Source organism: Nerophis ophidion, linkage group LG24, assembly GCF_033978795.1.
Source record: "Nerophis ophidion isolate RoL-2023_Sa linkage group LG24, RoL_Noph_v1.0, whole genome shotgun sequence".
In the NCBI taxonomy this organism is placed as follows: Eukaryota; Metazoa; Chordata; class Actinopteri; order Syngnathiformes; family Syngnathidae; genus Nerophis; species Nerophis ophidion.
The window spans coordinates 4,308,495-4,325,288 of record NC_084634.1 but is presented as its reverse complement, the minus strand read 5'-3'; the positions used below and the strand labels follow the sequence as shown (position 1 = coordinate 4,325,288).

The window sequence follows — 16,794 nt, the reverse complement described above, 5'->3', positions numbered from 1 at the left end:
CTACATAGAGGTTTTTGTTTCATGTCCCTACGACATTCTTACCGGAAGTTACAAGCAGTTTTGTCTATGTTTTCTTCCTAGGAGCAGTTTTGTCTGTGTTTTATTCCTAGGGGGCGCTAGAGCGCAATTTTGAGTTTTTGGGTTTGTTTTTTATTAGATCGCAATTTTCGCCAGTCCTGATGTGTGTGTCCAGTTTGGTGAGTTTTGAAGCATTTTAAGGGGTCAAATTACAGCTCAAAGAGGCAAAAATGACATTTTTTAGGAAACTTTTGGTTTGAAGGGGTTTTTGCCAACTTCCTGTTGATTTTAGCTGAAGGATGTCAGTGTTTGAAATTAAATCTAGGTCTAAGTCAGACCTACATAGAGGTTTTTTGTTTCATGTCTCTATGGCATTCCTAACAGAAGTTACAAGCAGTTTTGTCTGTGTTTTTACCTATGGGGCGCTAGAGCACAATTTTGAGTTTTGGGGTTGGGTTTTTTATTAGATCGCAATTTTCGCCAGTCCTGATGTGTGTGTCCAGTTTGGTGAGTTTTGAAGCATTTTAAGGGGGTCAAATTACAGCTGAAAGAGGCAAAAATGACATTTTTTAAGAAACTTTTGGTTTGAAGGGGTTTTTGCCAACTTCCTGTTGATTTTTGCTGAAGGATGTCAGAGTATGAAATCTAGGTCTAAGTCAGACCTACATAGAGGTTTTTGTTTCATGTCTCTATGGCATTCCTAACGGAAGTTACAAGCATATTTGTCTGTGTTTTTACATAGGGGGCGCTAGAGCGCAATTTTGAGTTTTGTTTTTTTTGATCAAATTGCAATTTTCGCCAGTCCTGATGTGTGTGTCAAATTTGGTGAAGCATGTTAAGGGGGGTCAAATTAAAGCTGAAAGAGGCGGCGGAATAATAAAGAATAATAAAACCTTAGAAATACAATGGGGTCCTCTGTCCCAAAGGGACATCGGTCCCTAAATAGCGGGATTAAAAACGGTCAGGTTCAAACACTGATGACATCTATTAAACAGGACAAGAAGCAAAGAATTAAACAGAGAATTTTTTTTTAATTTGGCTCAATTTGAGGAGAAACGTCTGGTCTGTACTCCTGTACAGTCTCCAACAAGCTCTGGCGAAAGATTGTACGTCTCCTCCTTTACTTGGACTTTCTCTGACCACATGTCAACAGCTACTTCCAAAGGGACGGGATGTCGTAAGCGGGCTAAAAAAAAGATAACATCTGCGGCTGAGGCCACCCCTCAGACAAAAAGTTTTTGTCCTTGCACAGATAGAAAAAGTACAGCTCAAGCACAATAGCTAATAACTATAGCAACGGACTTTAAGCATACTAAATTTGTGTGATAATATACATACATGATGATTCTAACACATACTGTATGTATATACTGTATAAAGTACATACTGTATGTATTTTTAGACAGGGACAGAGGACCCAATTGTATTTCTAAGGTTTTATTATTATTATACCGCCGCCTCTTTGAGGTGAAAATTTGACCCCCTTAACATGCTTCAAAACTCACCAGATTTTACACACACATTAGGACTGGCGAAAATTGCGATATAATCAAAAAACCAAAACCCAAAATTGCGCTCTAGCGCCCCCTAGGAAAAAACACAGACAAAACTGCTTGTAACTTCTGTTAGGAATGTTGTAGAGACATGAAACAAAAATCTCTATGTGGGTCTGACTTAGACCTAGATTTCATACACTGACCAGCTCAACCAAAAATCAACAGGAAGTTGGCAAAAACGCCTTCAAAACGAAAGTTTCCTAAAATTTTTTTATTTTTGCCTCTTTGAGCTGTAATTTGACATCCTTAAAATGCTTCAAAACTCACCAAACTGGACACACACATCAGGACTGGCGAAAATTGCGATCTTATAAAAAACAACAACTCACATTTCGCTCTAGCGCCCCCTAGGAATAAAACAGACAAAACTGCTCCTAGGAAGAAAACAGACAAAACTGTGTGTAACTTCCGGTAGGAATGTCATAGAGACATGAAACAAAAACTTATGTAGGTCTCACTTAGACCTACATTTCATTCATTTACATCCTTCAGCAAAAATCAACAGGAAGTTGGCAAAACCCCTTCAAAACAAAAGCTTTGTAAAAACCCCTCACCTTTTTTCAAACATTATCTCCTCTGAGTGCGTTTGTTGTGTCGGCTTCAAACTCGCACAGGAGAGAGATTGAACCCTTCCGATTAAAAGTTGAGAAAAGAGTTTTAATAACTGCTTCGGTTTTGATTTTACGAGCTTTCAAAGAACCGCCGCGCTGCTGCCGTCTCAAGATGGCCGCTTAAAAGCGGGAAGCACCAGCGTGACCACACAATGCAGAGAAGGTAGGTAATGTGCGGGTAAAGATATGTTGACTGGGTGAAAGAAGGAGGCACCAGTTTGACACCAGGATACAGAGAAGGTAGGTAATGTGCAGGTAAAGATATGTTGTCTAGGTGATGGCAGGAAGCACCAGCGTGTATGGGTGAAATAAAGAAGCACCAGCGTGACCCCAGGATGCAGGGAAGGTAGGTAATGTGCGGGTAAAGATATGTTGAATGAGTAAAACAAGGTTTTACCAGTTTGACACCAGGATACAGAGAAGGTAGGTAATGTGCAGGTAAAGATATGTTGTCTGGGTGATGGCAGGAAGCACCAGTTTGACACCAGGATACAGAGAAGTTAGGTAATGTGCAGGTAAAGATAAGTTGACTGGGTGAAAGAAGGAGGCACCAGTTTGACACCAGGATACAGAGAAGGTAGGTAATGTGCAGGTAAAGATATGTTGACTGGGTGAAAGAAGGAGGCACCAGTTTGACACCAGGATACAGAGAAGTTAGGTAATGTGCAGGTAAAGATATGTTGTCTGGGTGAAAGAAGGAGGCACCAGTTTGACACCAGGATACAGAGAAGGTAGGTAATGTGCAGGTAAAGATAAGTTGACTGGGTGAAAGAAGGAGGCACCAGTTTGACACCAGGATACAGAGAAGGTAGGTAATGTGCAGGTAAAGATATGTTGTCTGGGTGATGGCAGGAAGCACCAGTTTGACACCAGGATACAGAGAAGGTAGGTAATGTGCAGGTAAAGATATGTTGTCTGGGTGATGGCAGGAGGCACCAGTTTGACACCAGGATACAGAGAAGGTAGGTAATGTGCAGGTAAAGATATGTTGTCTGGGTGATGGCAGGAAGCACCAGTTTGACACCAGGATACAGAGAAGGTAGGTAATGTGCAGGTAAAGATATGTTGACTGGGTGAAAGAAGGAGGCACCAGTTTGACACCAGGATACAGAGAAGGTAGGTAATGTGCAGGTAAAGATATGTTGTCTGGGTGAAAGAAGGAGGCACCAGTTTGACACCAGGATACAGAGAAGGTAGGTAATGTGCAGGTAAAGATATGTTGACTGGGTGAAAGAAGGAGGCACCAGTTTGACACCAGGATACAGAGAAGGTAGGTAATGTGCAGGTAATGATATGTGGACTTGGTGACAGAAAGAAGCACCAGTCTGACCCCAGGATGCAGGGAAGGTAGGTAATGTGCAGGTAAAGATATGTTGACTGGGTGAAACAGGGTTTTACCAGTTTGACACCAGGATACAGGGAAGGTAGGTAATGTGCAGGTAATGATATGTGGACTGGGTGAAACAGGGTTTTACCAGTTTGACACCAGGATACAGAGAAGGTAGGTAATGTGCAGGTAATGATATGTGGACTTGGTGACAGAAAGAAGCACCAGTCTGACCCCAGGATGCAGGGAAGGTAGGTAATGTGCAGGTAAAGATATGTTGACTGGGTGAAACAGGGTTTTACCAGTTTGACACCAGGATACAGGGAAGGTAGGTAATGTGCAGGTAATGATATGTGGACTGGGTGAAACAGGGTTTTACCAGTTTGACACCAGGATACAGAGAAGGTAGGTAATGTGCAGGTAATGATATGTGGACTTGGTGACAGAAAGAAGCACCAGTCTGACCCCAGGATGCAGGGAAGGTAGGTAATGTGCAGGTAAAGATATGTTGACTGGGTGAAACAGGGTTTTACCAGTTTGACACCAGGATACAGGGAAGGTACGTAATGTGCAGGTAATGATATGTGGACTGGGTGACAGAAAGAAGGATACAGAGAAGGTAGGTAATGTGCAGGTAAAGATATGTTGACTGGGTGACAGAAAGAAGCACCAGTCTGACCCCAGGATGCAGAGAAGGTAGGTAATGTGCAGGTAAAGATATGTTGACTGGGTGAAAGAAGGTTTTACCAGTGTGACCCCAGGATACAGAGAAGGTAGGTAATGTGCAGGTAAAGATATGTTGTCTGGGTGATGGCAGGAAGCACCAGCGTGTATGGGTGAAATAAAGAAGCACCAGCGTGACCCCAGGATGCAGGCAAGGTAGGTAATGTTGAATGGGTAAAGGCCAGCAAAAGTCGGAGTTTTCATGTTCGAATCCAGCCTCTCTTTTCAAGTGTGCATCATTTCCAAAGGACAAGATCTTTCAGGTTCTCTCAGGTGTTTTCCGCTCAACTTAGAAATGACGACTCCCGTTTCGAATTTGTTGCAGATGGTGGCGATAATTGACCCACCCGTCATGGTGGATCCTGATTGGTCCATTTACCGCGAGGGGCGGGACGGAGGCTACTTCGTGAAGGACAGAGAGGGGCAGATTTTTAAGGGCAATTGCTGGCCAGGTAAGATTGTCTCTCTCTCAAGCTCCCAGAGGAAGTAAATCATGATGTTGTCGCTCCAAGGCGAGTCCAGTTACCCTGACTTCAGCAACCCCCAAACCCGGGCGTGGTACTCCTCGTGCTTCGCCCTGGACAGATACAAGGTGGGCGGCGTCTAAACCGCTCCGATGCGAGAACGCAGCGGCCGTCATTCCCTTCTGACCCCACGCAGGGTTCCACGCCGTCGCTGCACGCCTGGCTGGACATGAACGAACCCACCGTCTTCTCCGGGCCCGAGCTGACGTTGCCCAAGGATGCAATGCATCATGGGGGCTGGGAACACCGGGACTTGCACAACCTGTATGGCTTTCACCAGGTGAGGGGGGGCGATCAATCACTGGGAAATTGTCAGCGCTAAACCGACCGGTGGTGGTGATTCCCACTACGTGTACTTGATTGTGGATCTGCACGCACCTCACTAGTTTCAGGAGAAATCTTTCCCGTGGAGTGGAGTGTCTCCAACTTAGTTTGAAGTGTGTGACAGTATCGTTGCTGAATGTCGGCCGACGTCTAGTGGACTACGTGAGTAATACAGGTTAACGACCATGAATTGCAGTCTGAAGTGTACACAGCACAGCATGTATGTGTATGACCCAATCCAAACTACCTTTTCCCACTCATGGCGCAAATAAACTAACACCAAAGTCAACACACAACCTGCTCATATTCATATATATATATATATATATATATATATATATATATATATGGAGGGCTTCACGGTGGAAGAAGGGTTAGTGCGTCTGCCTCACAATACGAAGGTCCTGCAGTCATGGGTTCAATCCCAGGCTCGGGATCTTTCTGTGTGGAGTTTGCATGTTCTCCCCGTGAATGCGTGGGTTCCCTCCGGGTACTCCGGCTTCCTCCCACCTCCAAAGACATGCACCTGGGGATAGGTTGATTGGCAACACTAAATGGTCCCTAGTGTGTGAATGTTGTCTGTCTATCTGTGTTGGCCCTGCAAAGGGGTGGCGACTTGTCCAGGGTGTACCCCGCCTTCCGCCCGATTGTAGCTGTGATAGGCGCCAGTGCCCCCCGTGTCCCCCAAAGGTGAATAAGCGGTAGGAAATGGATGGATGGATGATATATATATATATATATACACATACATATACACATATATATCCAAACATATATATATAAATACACACACGCACACACACATATATCCAAACATATATATATACGCACGCACGCACGCTCTGGGTCTCAGAGGCAATCAAAATACAAACAATTGTACATCAAAGTAAAAAGTACATCAAAGAGACTTGTTTATTTTGGCTATTTACCCACATTAAAGCGTCTGGGTCAAAATGACCCGCAACACCATCTTTGTATACAAACTCTGCAAGACATTCCACTACTTAACAAAGTGTCCAGATTTTACACACCAGTTCATGACCCTAGACGCACGCACGCACGCACGCACGCACGCACGCACGGCGCAGTGGAAGGGTGGCCGTGAGCACGCACGCACGCACGCACGCACGCACGCACGCACGCACGCACGGCGCAGTGGAAGGGTGGCCGTGAGCACGCACGCACGCACGCACGGCGCAGTGGAAGGGTGGCCGTGCGCAACCCGAGGGTCCCAGGTTCAATTCCCACCTAGTACCAACCTCGTCACGTCCGTTGTGTCCTTGAGCAAGACACTTCACCCTTGCTCCTTATGGGTGCTGGTTAGCGCCTTGCATGGCAGCTCCCTCCATCAGTGTGTGAATGTGTGTGTGAATGGGTGAATGTGGAAGTAGTGTCAAAGCGCTTTGAGTACCTTGAAGGTAGAAAAGCGCTATACAAGTACAACTCATTTATCATTTATATATATATATATATATATATATCCACACACATTCAATTAGCCTGCACACCTGTGGGATGTTCCAAATAAGTGTTTGATGAGCATTCCTCAACTTTATCAGTATTCATTGCCATCTTTCCCAACTTCTTTGTCACGTGTTGCTGGCATCAAATTCTAAAGTTAATGATTATTTACAATAAAAAAAAACATGTTTATCAGTTTGAACATCAAATATGTTGTCTTTGTAGCATATTCAACTGAATATGGCTTGAAAATGATTTGCAAATCATTGTATTCTGTTTATATTTACATCGAACGCAATTTCCCAACTCACATGGAAACGGGGTTTGTACAATTCATGTTCATTGACCTGTTTTACTAAAAGTTTCCGCAAAATGGCGGTAAAATCGCAACAATCCGATTGTCAGTTGTTTAAAGGGGAACATTATCAGCAGACCTATGTAAGCGTCAATATATACCTTGATGGTGCAGAAAAAAGACCATGTATTTTTTTAACCGATTTCGGAACTCCAAATGGGTGAATTTTGGCGAATTAAACGCCTTTCTGTTTATCTCGCTGGAGGCGATGACGTCAGAATGTGACGTCGCCGAGGTAACACAGCCGCCATTTTCATTTTCACATTACAAACACCGGGTCTCAGCTCTGTTATTTTCCGTTTTTTCGACTATTTTTTGGAACCTTGGAGACATCATGCCTGGTGGGTGTGTTGTCGGAGGGTGTAACAACACTAACAGGGAGGGATTCAAGTTGCACCACTGGCAAGAAATCTGCCGCCAGACCCCCATTGAATGTACCAGAGTGTCTCCACATTTGACCGGCGATGCTAAGACAGACATGGCACAGAGATGTATGGATAACCTGTAGATGCATTTGCAACGATAGTCAACGAAATCACAAAGGTGAGTTTTGTTGATGTTGACTGCCAGCTAATCGATGCTAACATGCTACGTTAATCGACGCTAACATGCTATTTACCGGCGATGCTAAGACAGACATGGCACAGAGATGTATGGATAACCTGTAGATGCATTTGCAACGATAGTCAACGAAATCACAAAGGTGAGTTTTGTTGATGTTGACTGCCAGCTAATCGATGCTAACATGCTACGCTAATCGACGCTAACATGCTATTTACCGGCGATGCTAAGACAGACATGGCACAGAGATGTATGGATAACCTTTAGATACATTTGCAACGATAGTCAACGAAATCACAAAGGTGAGTTTTGTTGATGTTGACTGCCAGCTAATCGATGCTAACATGCTACGCTAATCGACGCTAACATGGTATTTACCGGCGGTGCTAAAGCAGACATGGCACAGAGATGTATGGATAACCTGCAGAAGCATTTGTAAAGATAAAGTCACAGAAATCACAAAGGTGAGTTTTGTTGATGTTGACTGCCAGCTAATCGATGCTAACATGCTACGCTAATCGACGCTATCATGCTATTTACCGGCGGTGCTAAAGCAGATATGGCACAGAGATGTATGGATAACCTGCAGATGCATTTGCAACGATAGTCAACGAAATCACAAAGGTGAGTTTTGTTGATGTTGACTGCCAGCTAATCGATGCTAACATGCTACGCTAATCGACGCTAACATGGTATTTACCGGCGGTGCTAAAGCAGACATGGCACAGAGATGTATGGATAACCTGCAGATGCATTTGCAACTATAAAGTCAACGAAATCACAAAGGTGAGTTTTGTTGATGTTGACTGCCAGCTAATCGATGCTAACATGCTACGCTAATCGATGCTAACATGCTATTTACCGGCGGTGCTAAAGCAGACATGGCACAGAGATGTATGGATAACCTGCAGAAGCATTTGTAAAGATAAAGTCACAGAAATCACAAAGGTGAGTTTTGTTGATGTTGACTGCCAGCTAATCGATGCTAACATGCTACGCTAATCGACGCTATCATGCTATTTACCGGCGGTGCTAAGGCAGAGATGTATGGATAACCTGCAGATGCATTTGCAACTATATTACGTTTCCTTCCACCCACATTTAATGCGAAACAAACACTTACCAATCAACGGATTTAAGTTGCTCCAGTGTCACAAGATGCGAAAGTCCTGATTGTTTGGTCCGCACATTTTACCGGCGATGCTAACGCAGCTATTCGGCCATGCTATGGCTATGAATAGCGTCAATAGCTTCAGTTCCTTCTTCAATATTTTCATACTCCAACCATCCGTTTCAATACATGCGTAATCTGTTGAATCGCTTAAGCCGCTGAAATCCGAGTTTGAATCCGAGCTAATGTCGCTATATCTTGCTGTGGTATTCCCATTGTTTGTTTACATTGGCAGCACTGTGTGATGTCACAGGGAAATGGATAGTGGCATCGCAAATAGCGAAAATCAAGCGCTTTAAAGCTTTTTTTAGGGCTATTCCGGGAACTGGAAAATTTTGAAAAAAACTTCAAAAAATACAACAAGCCACTGGGAACTGATTTTTATTGTTTCTAACCCTTCTATTATGTTGAGGGTCACTTTGACCCATTTCAGTTTTTGTTTTTATCAAAGTACTGGTTATCCTTTCTTTTTCTTGCTGAAATTTGGTGACTTTTCCTCATCTAGGGTCATGAACTGGTGTGTAAAATCTGGACACTTTGTTGTGTAGTGGAATGTCTTGCAGAGTTTGTATACAAAGATGATGTTGCGGGTCATTTTGACCCGGACACTTTAATGTGGGTAAATAGCCAAAATAATATTTTTTGTTTGATGTACAATTGTTTGTATTTTGATTGCCTCTGAGACCCAGAGCCAGGTGTGTGAAGAGAGGGAACTTTCTCACACTTGTCCTTGTCACTGTTCTCATGTCATCTCTTTGACAAACTCACCAAAAATGAGCTCCAGAAGGATGACATCTGAGGAGACAAGGACAAGTGTGAGAAAGTTCCCTCTCTTCACACACCTGGCTCCGGGTCTCAGAGACAATCAAAATACAAACAATTGTACATCAAAGTAAAAAGGTACATCAAGGAGACATGTTTATTTTTGGATCTGAAGAGCTATTTACCCACATTAAAGCGCCTGGGTCAAAATGACTCGCAACATCATCTTTTTATACAAACTCTGCATAAAACAAAACAAAGTGTCCAGATTTACACACCAGTTCATGACCCTAGATGAGGAAAAGTCACCAGATTTCAGCAAGAAAAAGAAAGGATAACCAGTGCTTTGATCAACACAAAAACTGAAATGGGTCAAACTGACCCTTAACATAATACAATTGGAATAAAAAAATGTATTGTATGTCACTTTTCTAAATGTTTATACAACCTAAAATAAAATTGTTATTGGTTTAACCTGTTTTCTTGACTGTTTTGAGTGCATTAACACAATGCGGGTCAAAACGACCCGCAACATAATCAATGTCATTTTTCCCCAACATATTGAAATTGTGATAATGTTCCCCTTTGAAATAATTCGGAGACACCCCGCGCACCGGAGTCCTTATTCAACTGGTGACTGTGTTGAACATCCCCTGATCTGATGGCTCTCTTCTGTCCCAGCAATTGGCAGCAACGGAGGGCCTGTTGACACGCTCGGGTGGCTCGGAGAGACCTTTTGTACTGTCCCGCGCATTCTTCGCCGGGTCCCAGAGACTAGGTACAGTAGTTCTATTCCAGTCCGGGGGTGGGAACCAAGAAGTAAAGCACTCGGCTTGCAGGAGCGGTGTGGAGCGGCGATAACCTCGCTACCTGGGGCTACCTGAAGATCTCGATCCCCATGAGTCTGTCCATGTGTGTAGCGGGACTCTCCTTTTGTGGAGGTGAGGCTTAAGAATACGTCCGAATGACTGAATCGCTCCGAACTTTATCGCGGAATCGGCTTTTTCTGTCTTTCAGCCGACGTCGGCGGGTTTATCCCTGAACCGGATTTGGAGTTGCTGATCCGGTGGTACCAGGCGGCCAGCCTGCAGCCGTTTTTCCGAGGTCACTCGTCGATGAACACGAAACGCAGGGAGCCCTGGTTGTTTGAGGAGTCTGCCACCGACGCCATACGACGTGTTATTGAAGACAGGTGCCGGATCCGAAGGACAGGTGGCGCTAGATCGCCATCATGATGAGTGGGATGGAGGCCACTCCGCTGAACCATGCGGTCTTTGTTCTCAGGTACCGTTTGCTGCCTTACTGGTACACGCTCTTCTACCGGGCGCATGTCGATGGACTTCCTGTGCTCAGGTTAGTTCTGCCGTGTGACCGTTGAAGAGTTGGATTAAACAATTTACACAAAAAACAAAAACAAATACGGTGGTGCCTCAAGTTTTGAGTATTGAGGTACCAACTGGCGGTCCCGGGGCCAGCTGGGGAACATAATTACCCCAATTGGGTCCTAGGCCAGGGGTCACCAACCTTTTTGAAAGCAAGAGCTACTTCTTGGGTACTGATTAATGCCAAGGGCTACCAGTTTGATACACACTTAAATAAATTGCCAGAAATAGTGAAGTGAATTATATTTATATAGCGCTTTTCTCTAGTGACTCAAAGCGCTTTACATAGTGAAACCCACTGTGGGTGGCACTGGGAGCAGGTGGGTAAAGTGTCTTGCCCAAGGACACAACGGCAGTGACTAGGATGGCGGAGGCGGGAATTGAACCTGCAACCCTCAAGTTGCTGGCACGGCTGCTCTACCAACCGAGCTATGCCGCCCCACATCTGGTGTAAATTTGCTCAATTTAAAAAAAGGTAAACATGCTCAATTTACCTTTAACTCTATGTTATTATTAATAATTAATGACATTTATCTTTGTGGACCACTGATCATCTTAATGATTTCTCACAATAAATATATATAGAAACAGAAAAATATAACAACAAAATTTTCCTTCTACGAAAAGTTTTTTTGGAGAGAATAAATGATGGAAAAAAAACTTAAATTGAATGGTTTAAAAGAGGAGAAAACAGGAAAAAAATGAAAATTTAATTTTGAAACATAGTTTATCTTCAATTTCGACTATTAAAAATTCAAAATTCAACCGAAAAAAAGAACAGAAAAACTAGCTAATTGGAAACTTTTTGAAAAAATAATTTAAAAAACTATGGAACATCAGTCATTTTTCCTGATTAATATTCATTTTAAATTTTTGATGACATGTTTTAAATAGGTTAAAATCCAACCTGCACTTTGTTAGAATATATAACAAATTGGACCAAGCTAGATTTCTAACAAAGACAAATCATTATTTCTTCTAGATTTTCCAGAACATACTTTTTTTTTTTAAGTATTTCAATCTGATTCTGCAGATTTTCTAGATCTGCCAGAATATTTTTTTTGAATTTTAATCATAATAAGTTTGAAGAAATATTTCACAAATATTCTTTGTCGAAAAAACAGAAGCTAAAATGAAGAATTAAATTAAAATGTATTTATTATTCTTTACAATAAAAAATAAAAAAATTACTTGAACATTGATTTAAATTGTCAGGGAAGAAGAGGAAGGAATTTAAAAGGTAAAAAGGTATATGTGTTTAAAAATCCAAAAATCATTTTTAAGGTTGTATTTTTCTCTAAAATTGTCTTTCTGAAAGTTATAAGAAGCAAAGTAAAAAAATAAATGAATTTATTTAAACAAGTGAAGTGAAGTGAATTATATTTATATAGCGCTTTTCTCTAGTGACTCAAAGCGCTTTACATAGTGAAACCCAATATCTAAGTTACATTTAAACCAGTGTGGGTGGCACTGGGAGCAGGTGGGTAAAGTGCCTTGCCCAAGGACACAACGGCAGTGACTAGGATGGCGGAAGCGGGAATCGAACCTGCAACCCTCAAGTTGCTGGCACGGCTGCTCTACCAACCGAGCTACGCCGCCCCACATCCGGGGTAAATTTGCTCAATTTAAAAAAAGGTAAACATGCTCAATTTACCTTTAACTCTATGTTATTATTAATAATTAATGATAATTATCTTTGTGGAAACACTGATCATCTTAATGATTTCTCACAATAAATATATATAGAAACAGAAAAATATAACAACAAAATTTTCCTTCTACGAAAAGTTTTTTGGGAGAGAATAAATGATGGAAAAAAAACTTAAATTGAATGGTTTAAAAGAGGAGAAAACAGGAAAAAAATGAAAATTTAATTTTGAAACATAGTTTATCTTCAATTTCGACTATTAAAAATTCAAAATTCAACCGAAAAAAAGAACAGAAAAACTAGCTAATTGGAAACTTTTTGAAAAAATAATTTAAAAAACTATGGAACATCAGTCATTTTTCCTGATTAATATTCATTTTAAATTTTTGATGACATGTTTTAAATAGGTTAAAATCCAACCTGCACTTTGTTAGAATATATAACAAATTGGACCAAGCTAGATTTCTAACAAAGACAAATCATTATTTCTTCTAGATTTTCCAGAACAATTTTTTTTTTTTTTTAAGTAATTCAATCTGATTCTGCAGATTTTCTAGATCTGCCAGAATATTTTTTTTTAATTTTAATCATAATAAGTTTGAAGAAATATTTCACAAATATTCTTCGTCGAAAAAACAGAAGCTAAAATGAAGAATTAAATTAAAATGTATTTATTATTCTTTACAATAAAAAAAAAAACCTGAACATTGATTTAAATTGTCAGGAAAGAAGAGGAAGGAATTTAAAAGCTAAAAATGTATATATTTTTAAAAATCCCAAAATCATTTTTAAGGTTGTATTTTTTCTCTAAAATTGTCTTTCTGAAAGAAGCAAAGTAAAAAAAATAAATGAATTTATTTTAAGTGAAGACCAAGTCTTTCAAATATTTTCTTGGATTTTCAAATTCTATTTGAGTTTTGTCTCTCTTAGAATTAAAAATGTCCAGCAAAGTGAGACCAGCTTGCTAGTAAATAAATACAATTTAAAAAATAGATGCAGCTCACTGGTAAGTGCTGCTATTTGAGCTATTTTTAGAACAGGCCAGCGGGCGACTCATCTGGTCCTTACGGGCGACCTGGTGTTGGTGACCCCTGGTCTACGGATTTTCTGAGCTCAGTGCAAAACTGCACACACAACGAGAAGGAGACGAAGCAGAAAGAACGAAGAAGAGACATGGCGACGACGAGTAAAAGTAAAAACGCTTGCAAGTTCCAAAATGATTTAAAAAAAAAATTTCCTTTCATCCAGGACAGCTGGAAGGGGATAAGGTACTAATTAATGTGCTAATTAATTTAAAACCTCTTCTCACTATAGCAATAGCAAACTTCCTGTTGATTTTAGCCGGGGGGTCTCAGTGGATGAAATATAGGTCTAAGTGAGACCTACATAGTGGTTTTTGTTTCATGTCTCTACGACATTCCTAACGGATGTTACAAGCAGTTTTGTTTGTATTTTTTCCTAGGGGGCGCTAGAGCGCAATTTTTTGGTTTTTTGATTAGATTGCAATTTCCGCCAGTCCTGATGTGTGTGTGAAATTTGGTGAGTTTTGAAGCATGTTAAGGGGGTCAAATTACAGCTCAATACTAACAATAAAACCTTAGAAATACAATAGGGTCCTCTGTGCCCAAAAAGCCAACCCAAGTGACATCTTTGATGTGCAACTCTGCAGACCTTTATGGGTGGAGTTCCCCAAGGAGCGTGGCATCTTCAGCGTGGACCACCAGTACATGCTTGGTGACCAACACACCTTCATTTTAGTCCACTACTACTTTAGTACTACTTCTACTAGAGTGCAATAGTACATTTTGTGAAGGTGTTGACTTACTCACAGGGGATGCACTGATGGTGTGTCCTGTCACGGAAGCAGCCGTCAGGGAGATTCCAGTCATCCTTCCTGGGGCAGAGCAGGTAAATATTAAAGCTTCAATATTGATTTATTATTTTTTCTCTGATCCTTTGTGTGTTTTTTTTTTGTTTGTTTTTTAGGTCTGGTATGACATTGAATCTGCAGAAGCACTGCAAGGAGGCCAGAATATAAGTGTTCCAGTAACTTTGGACACTGTAAGTTTTATACCGATATTCTTGTAAGTATTCATTAAGTACCACCATAATAAAAACATTAAAATACAGTAGTGTAGTAGAGCTAAGTATTCATTAGGTAACCACCATAATGACAACATTGAAATAGAGTAGTGTAGTAGACCTAATTATTCATTAAGTACCACCAAACTAACAACATTAAATACAGTAGTGTAGTAGACCTAAGTATTCATTAAGTACCACCGTAATAACAACATTAAAATACAGTAGTGTAGTAGACCCAAGTATTCGTTAAGTACCCCCACAATGACAACATTAAAATACAGTAGTGTAGTAGACCCAAGTATTCGTTAAGTAGCCCCACAATGACAACATTAAATACAGTAGTGTAGTAGACCTAAGTATTCATTAAGTACCACCATAATGACAACGTTAAAATACAATAATGTAGTAAACCCAAGAATTCATTAAGTACCACCATAATGACAACATTAAAATACGGTAGTGTAGTAGACCTAAGTATTCATTAAGTACCACCATAATGACAACATTAAATACAGTAGTGTAGTAGACCTAAGTATTCATTAAGTACCACCATAATGACATTAAAAGACAGCAGTGTAGTATACCTAAGTATTCATTAAGTACCACCATAATGACAACATTAAAACACAGTAGTGTAGTAGACCTAAGTATTCATTAAATACCACCATAATAACAATATTAAAACACAGTAGTGTAGTATACCTAAGTATTCATTAAGTACCACCATAATGACAACATTAAAATACAGTAGTGTAGTAGACCTAAGTATTCATTAAGTACCACCATAATGACAACATTAAATACAGTAGTGTAGTAGACCTAAGTATTCATTAAGTACCACCATAATGACAACATTAAAATACATTAAAGTAGTATACCTAAGTATTCATTAAGTACCACCATAATGACAACATTAAAATATAGTAGTGTAGTAGACCTAAGTATTCATTAAGTACCACCATAATGACAACATTAAAATACAGTAATGTAGTAGACCTAAGTATTCATTAAGTACCACCATAATGACAATATTAAAATACAGTAGTGTAGTAGACCTAAGTATTCATTAAATACCACCATAATGACAATATTAAAATACAGTAGTGTAGTAAAAAAAAATGGGTTGTACTTGTATAGCGCTTTTCTACCTTCAAGGTACTCAAAGCGCTTTGACACTACTTCCACATTCACACATTCACACACACATTCACACACTGATGGAGGGAGCTGCCATGCAAGGCGCCAACCAGCACCCATCAGGAGCAAGGGTGAAGTGTCTTGCTCAGGACACAACGGACGTGACGAGGTTGGTACTAGGTGGGGATTGAACCAGCGACCCTCGGGTTGCGCACGGCCACGCTTCCCACTGCGCCACGTAGACCAAAGTATTCATTAAGTACCACCATAATGACAACATTAAAATACAGTATTGTAGTAGACCTAAGTATTCATTAAGTACCACCATAATGACAACATTAAAATACAGTAGTGTAGTAGACCTAAGTATTCATTAAGTACCACCATAATGACAACATTAAAATACAGTATTGTAGTAGACCTAAGTATTCATTAAGTACCACCATAATGACAACATTAAAATACAGTAATGTAGTAGACCTAAGTATTCATTAAGTACCACCATAATGACAATATTAAAATACAGTAGTGTAGTAGACCTAAGTATTCATTAAATACCACCATAATGACAATATTAAAATACAGTAGTGTAGTAAAAAAAAATGGGTTGTACTTGTATAGCGCTTTTCTACCTTCAAGGTACTCAAAGCGCTTTGACACTACTTCCACATTCACACATTCACACACACATTCACACACTGATGGAGGGAGCTGCCATGCAAGGCGCCAACCAGCACCCATCAGGAGCAAGGGTGAAGTGTCTTGCTCAGGACACAACGGACGTGACGAGGTTGGTACTAGGTGGGGATTGAACCAGCGACCCTCGGGTTGCGCACGGCCACGCTTCCCACTGCGCCACGTAGACCAAAGTATTCATTAAGTACCACTATAATGACAACATTAAAATACAGTATTGTAGTAGACCTAAGTATTCATTAAGTACCACCATAATGACAACATTAAAATACAGTATTGTAGTAGACCTAAGTATTCATTAAGTACCACCATAATGACAACATTAAAATACAGTAGTGTAGTAGACCTAAGTATTCATTAAGTACCACCATAATGACAACATTAAAATACAGTATTGTAGTAGACCTAAGTATTCATTAAGTACCACCATAATGACAACATTAAAATACAGTA

General features: G+C 40.5%; 1 protein-coding gene across 1 annotated transcript in view; it reads left to right on the top strand.

The window, feature by feature from the left end:
- ganc (glucosidase, alpha; neutral C) overlaps window positions 1-16,794 on the top strand; it is a 75,794-nt gene that overhangs the window by 46,655 nt on the left and 12,345 nt on the right. Inside the window, exons 12-21 of the mRNA XM_061886898.1 lie at window positions 4,561-4,687; window positions 4,748-4,827; window positions 4,896-5,039; window positions 10,075-10,171; window positions 10,233-10,334; window positions 10,411-10,585; window positions 10,678-10,746; window positions 14,093-14,157; window positions 14,255-14,331; window positions 14,410-14,484. Coding sequence (XP_061742882.1) covers window positions 4,561-4,687; window positions 4,748-4,827; window positions 4,896-5,039; window positions 10,075-10,171; window positions 10,233-10,334; window positions 10,411-10,585; window positions 10,678-10,746; window positions 14,093-14,157; window positions 14,255-14,331; window positions 14,410-14,484 — 1,011 coding nt within the window. The remainder of the gene's footprint in view (window positions 1-4,560; window positions 4,688-4,747; window positions 4,828-4,895; window positions 5,040-10,074; window positions 10,172-10,232; window positions 10,335-10,410; window positions 10,586-10,677; window positions 10,747-14,092; window positions 14,158-14,254; window positions 14,332-14,409; window positions 14,485-16,794) is intronic.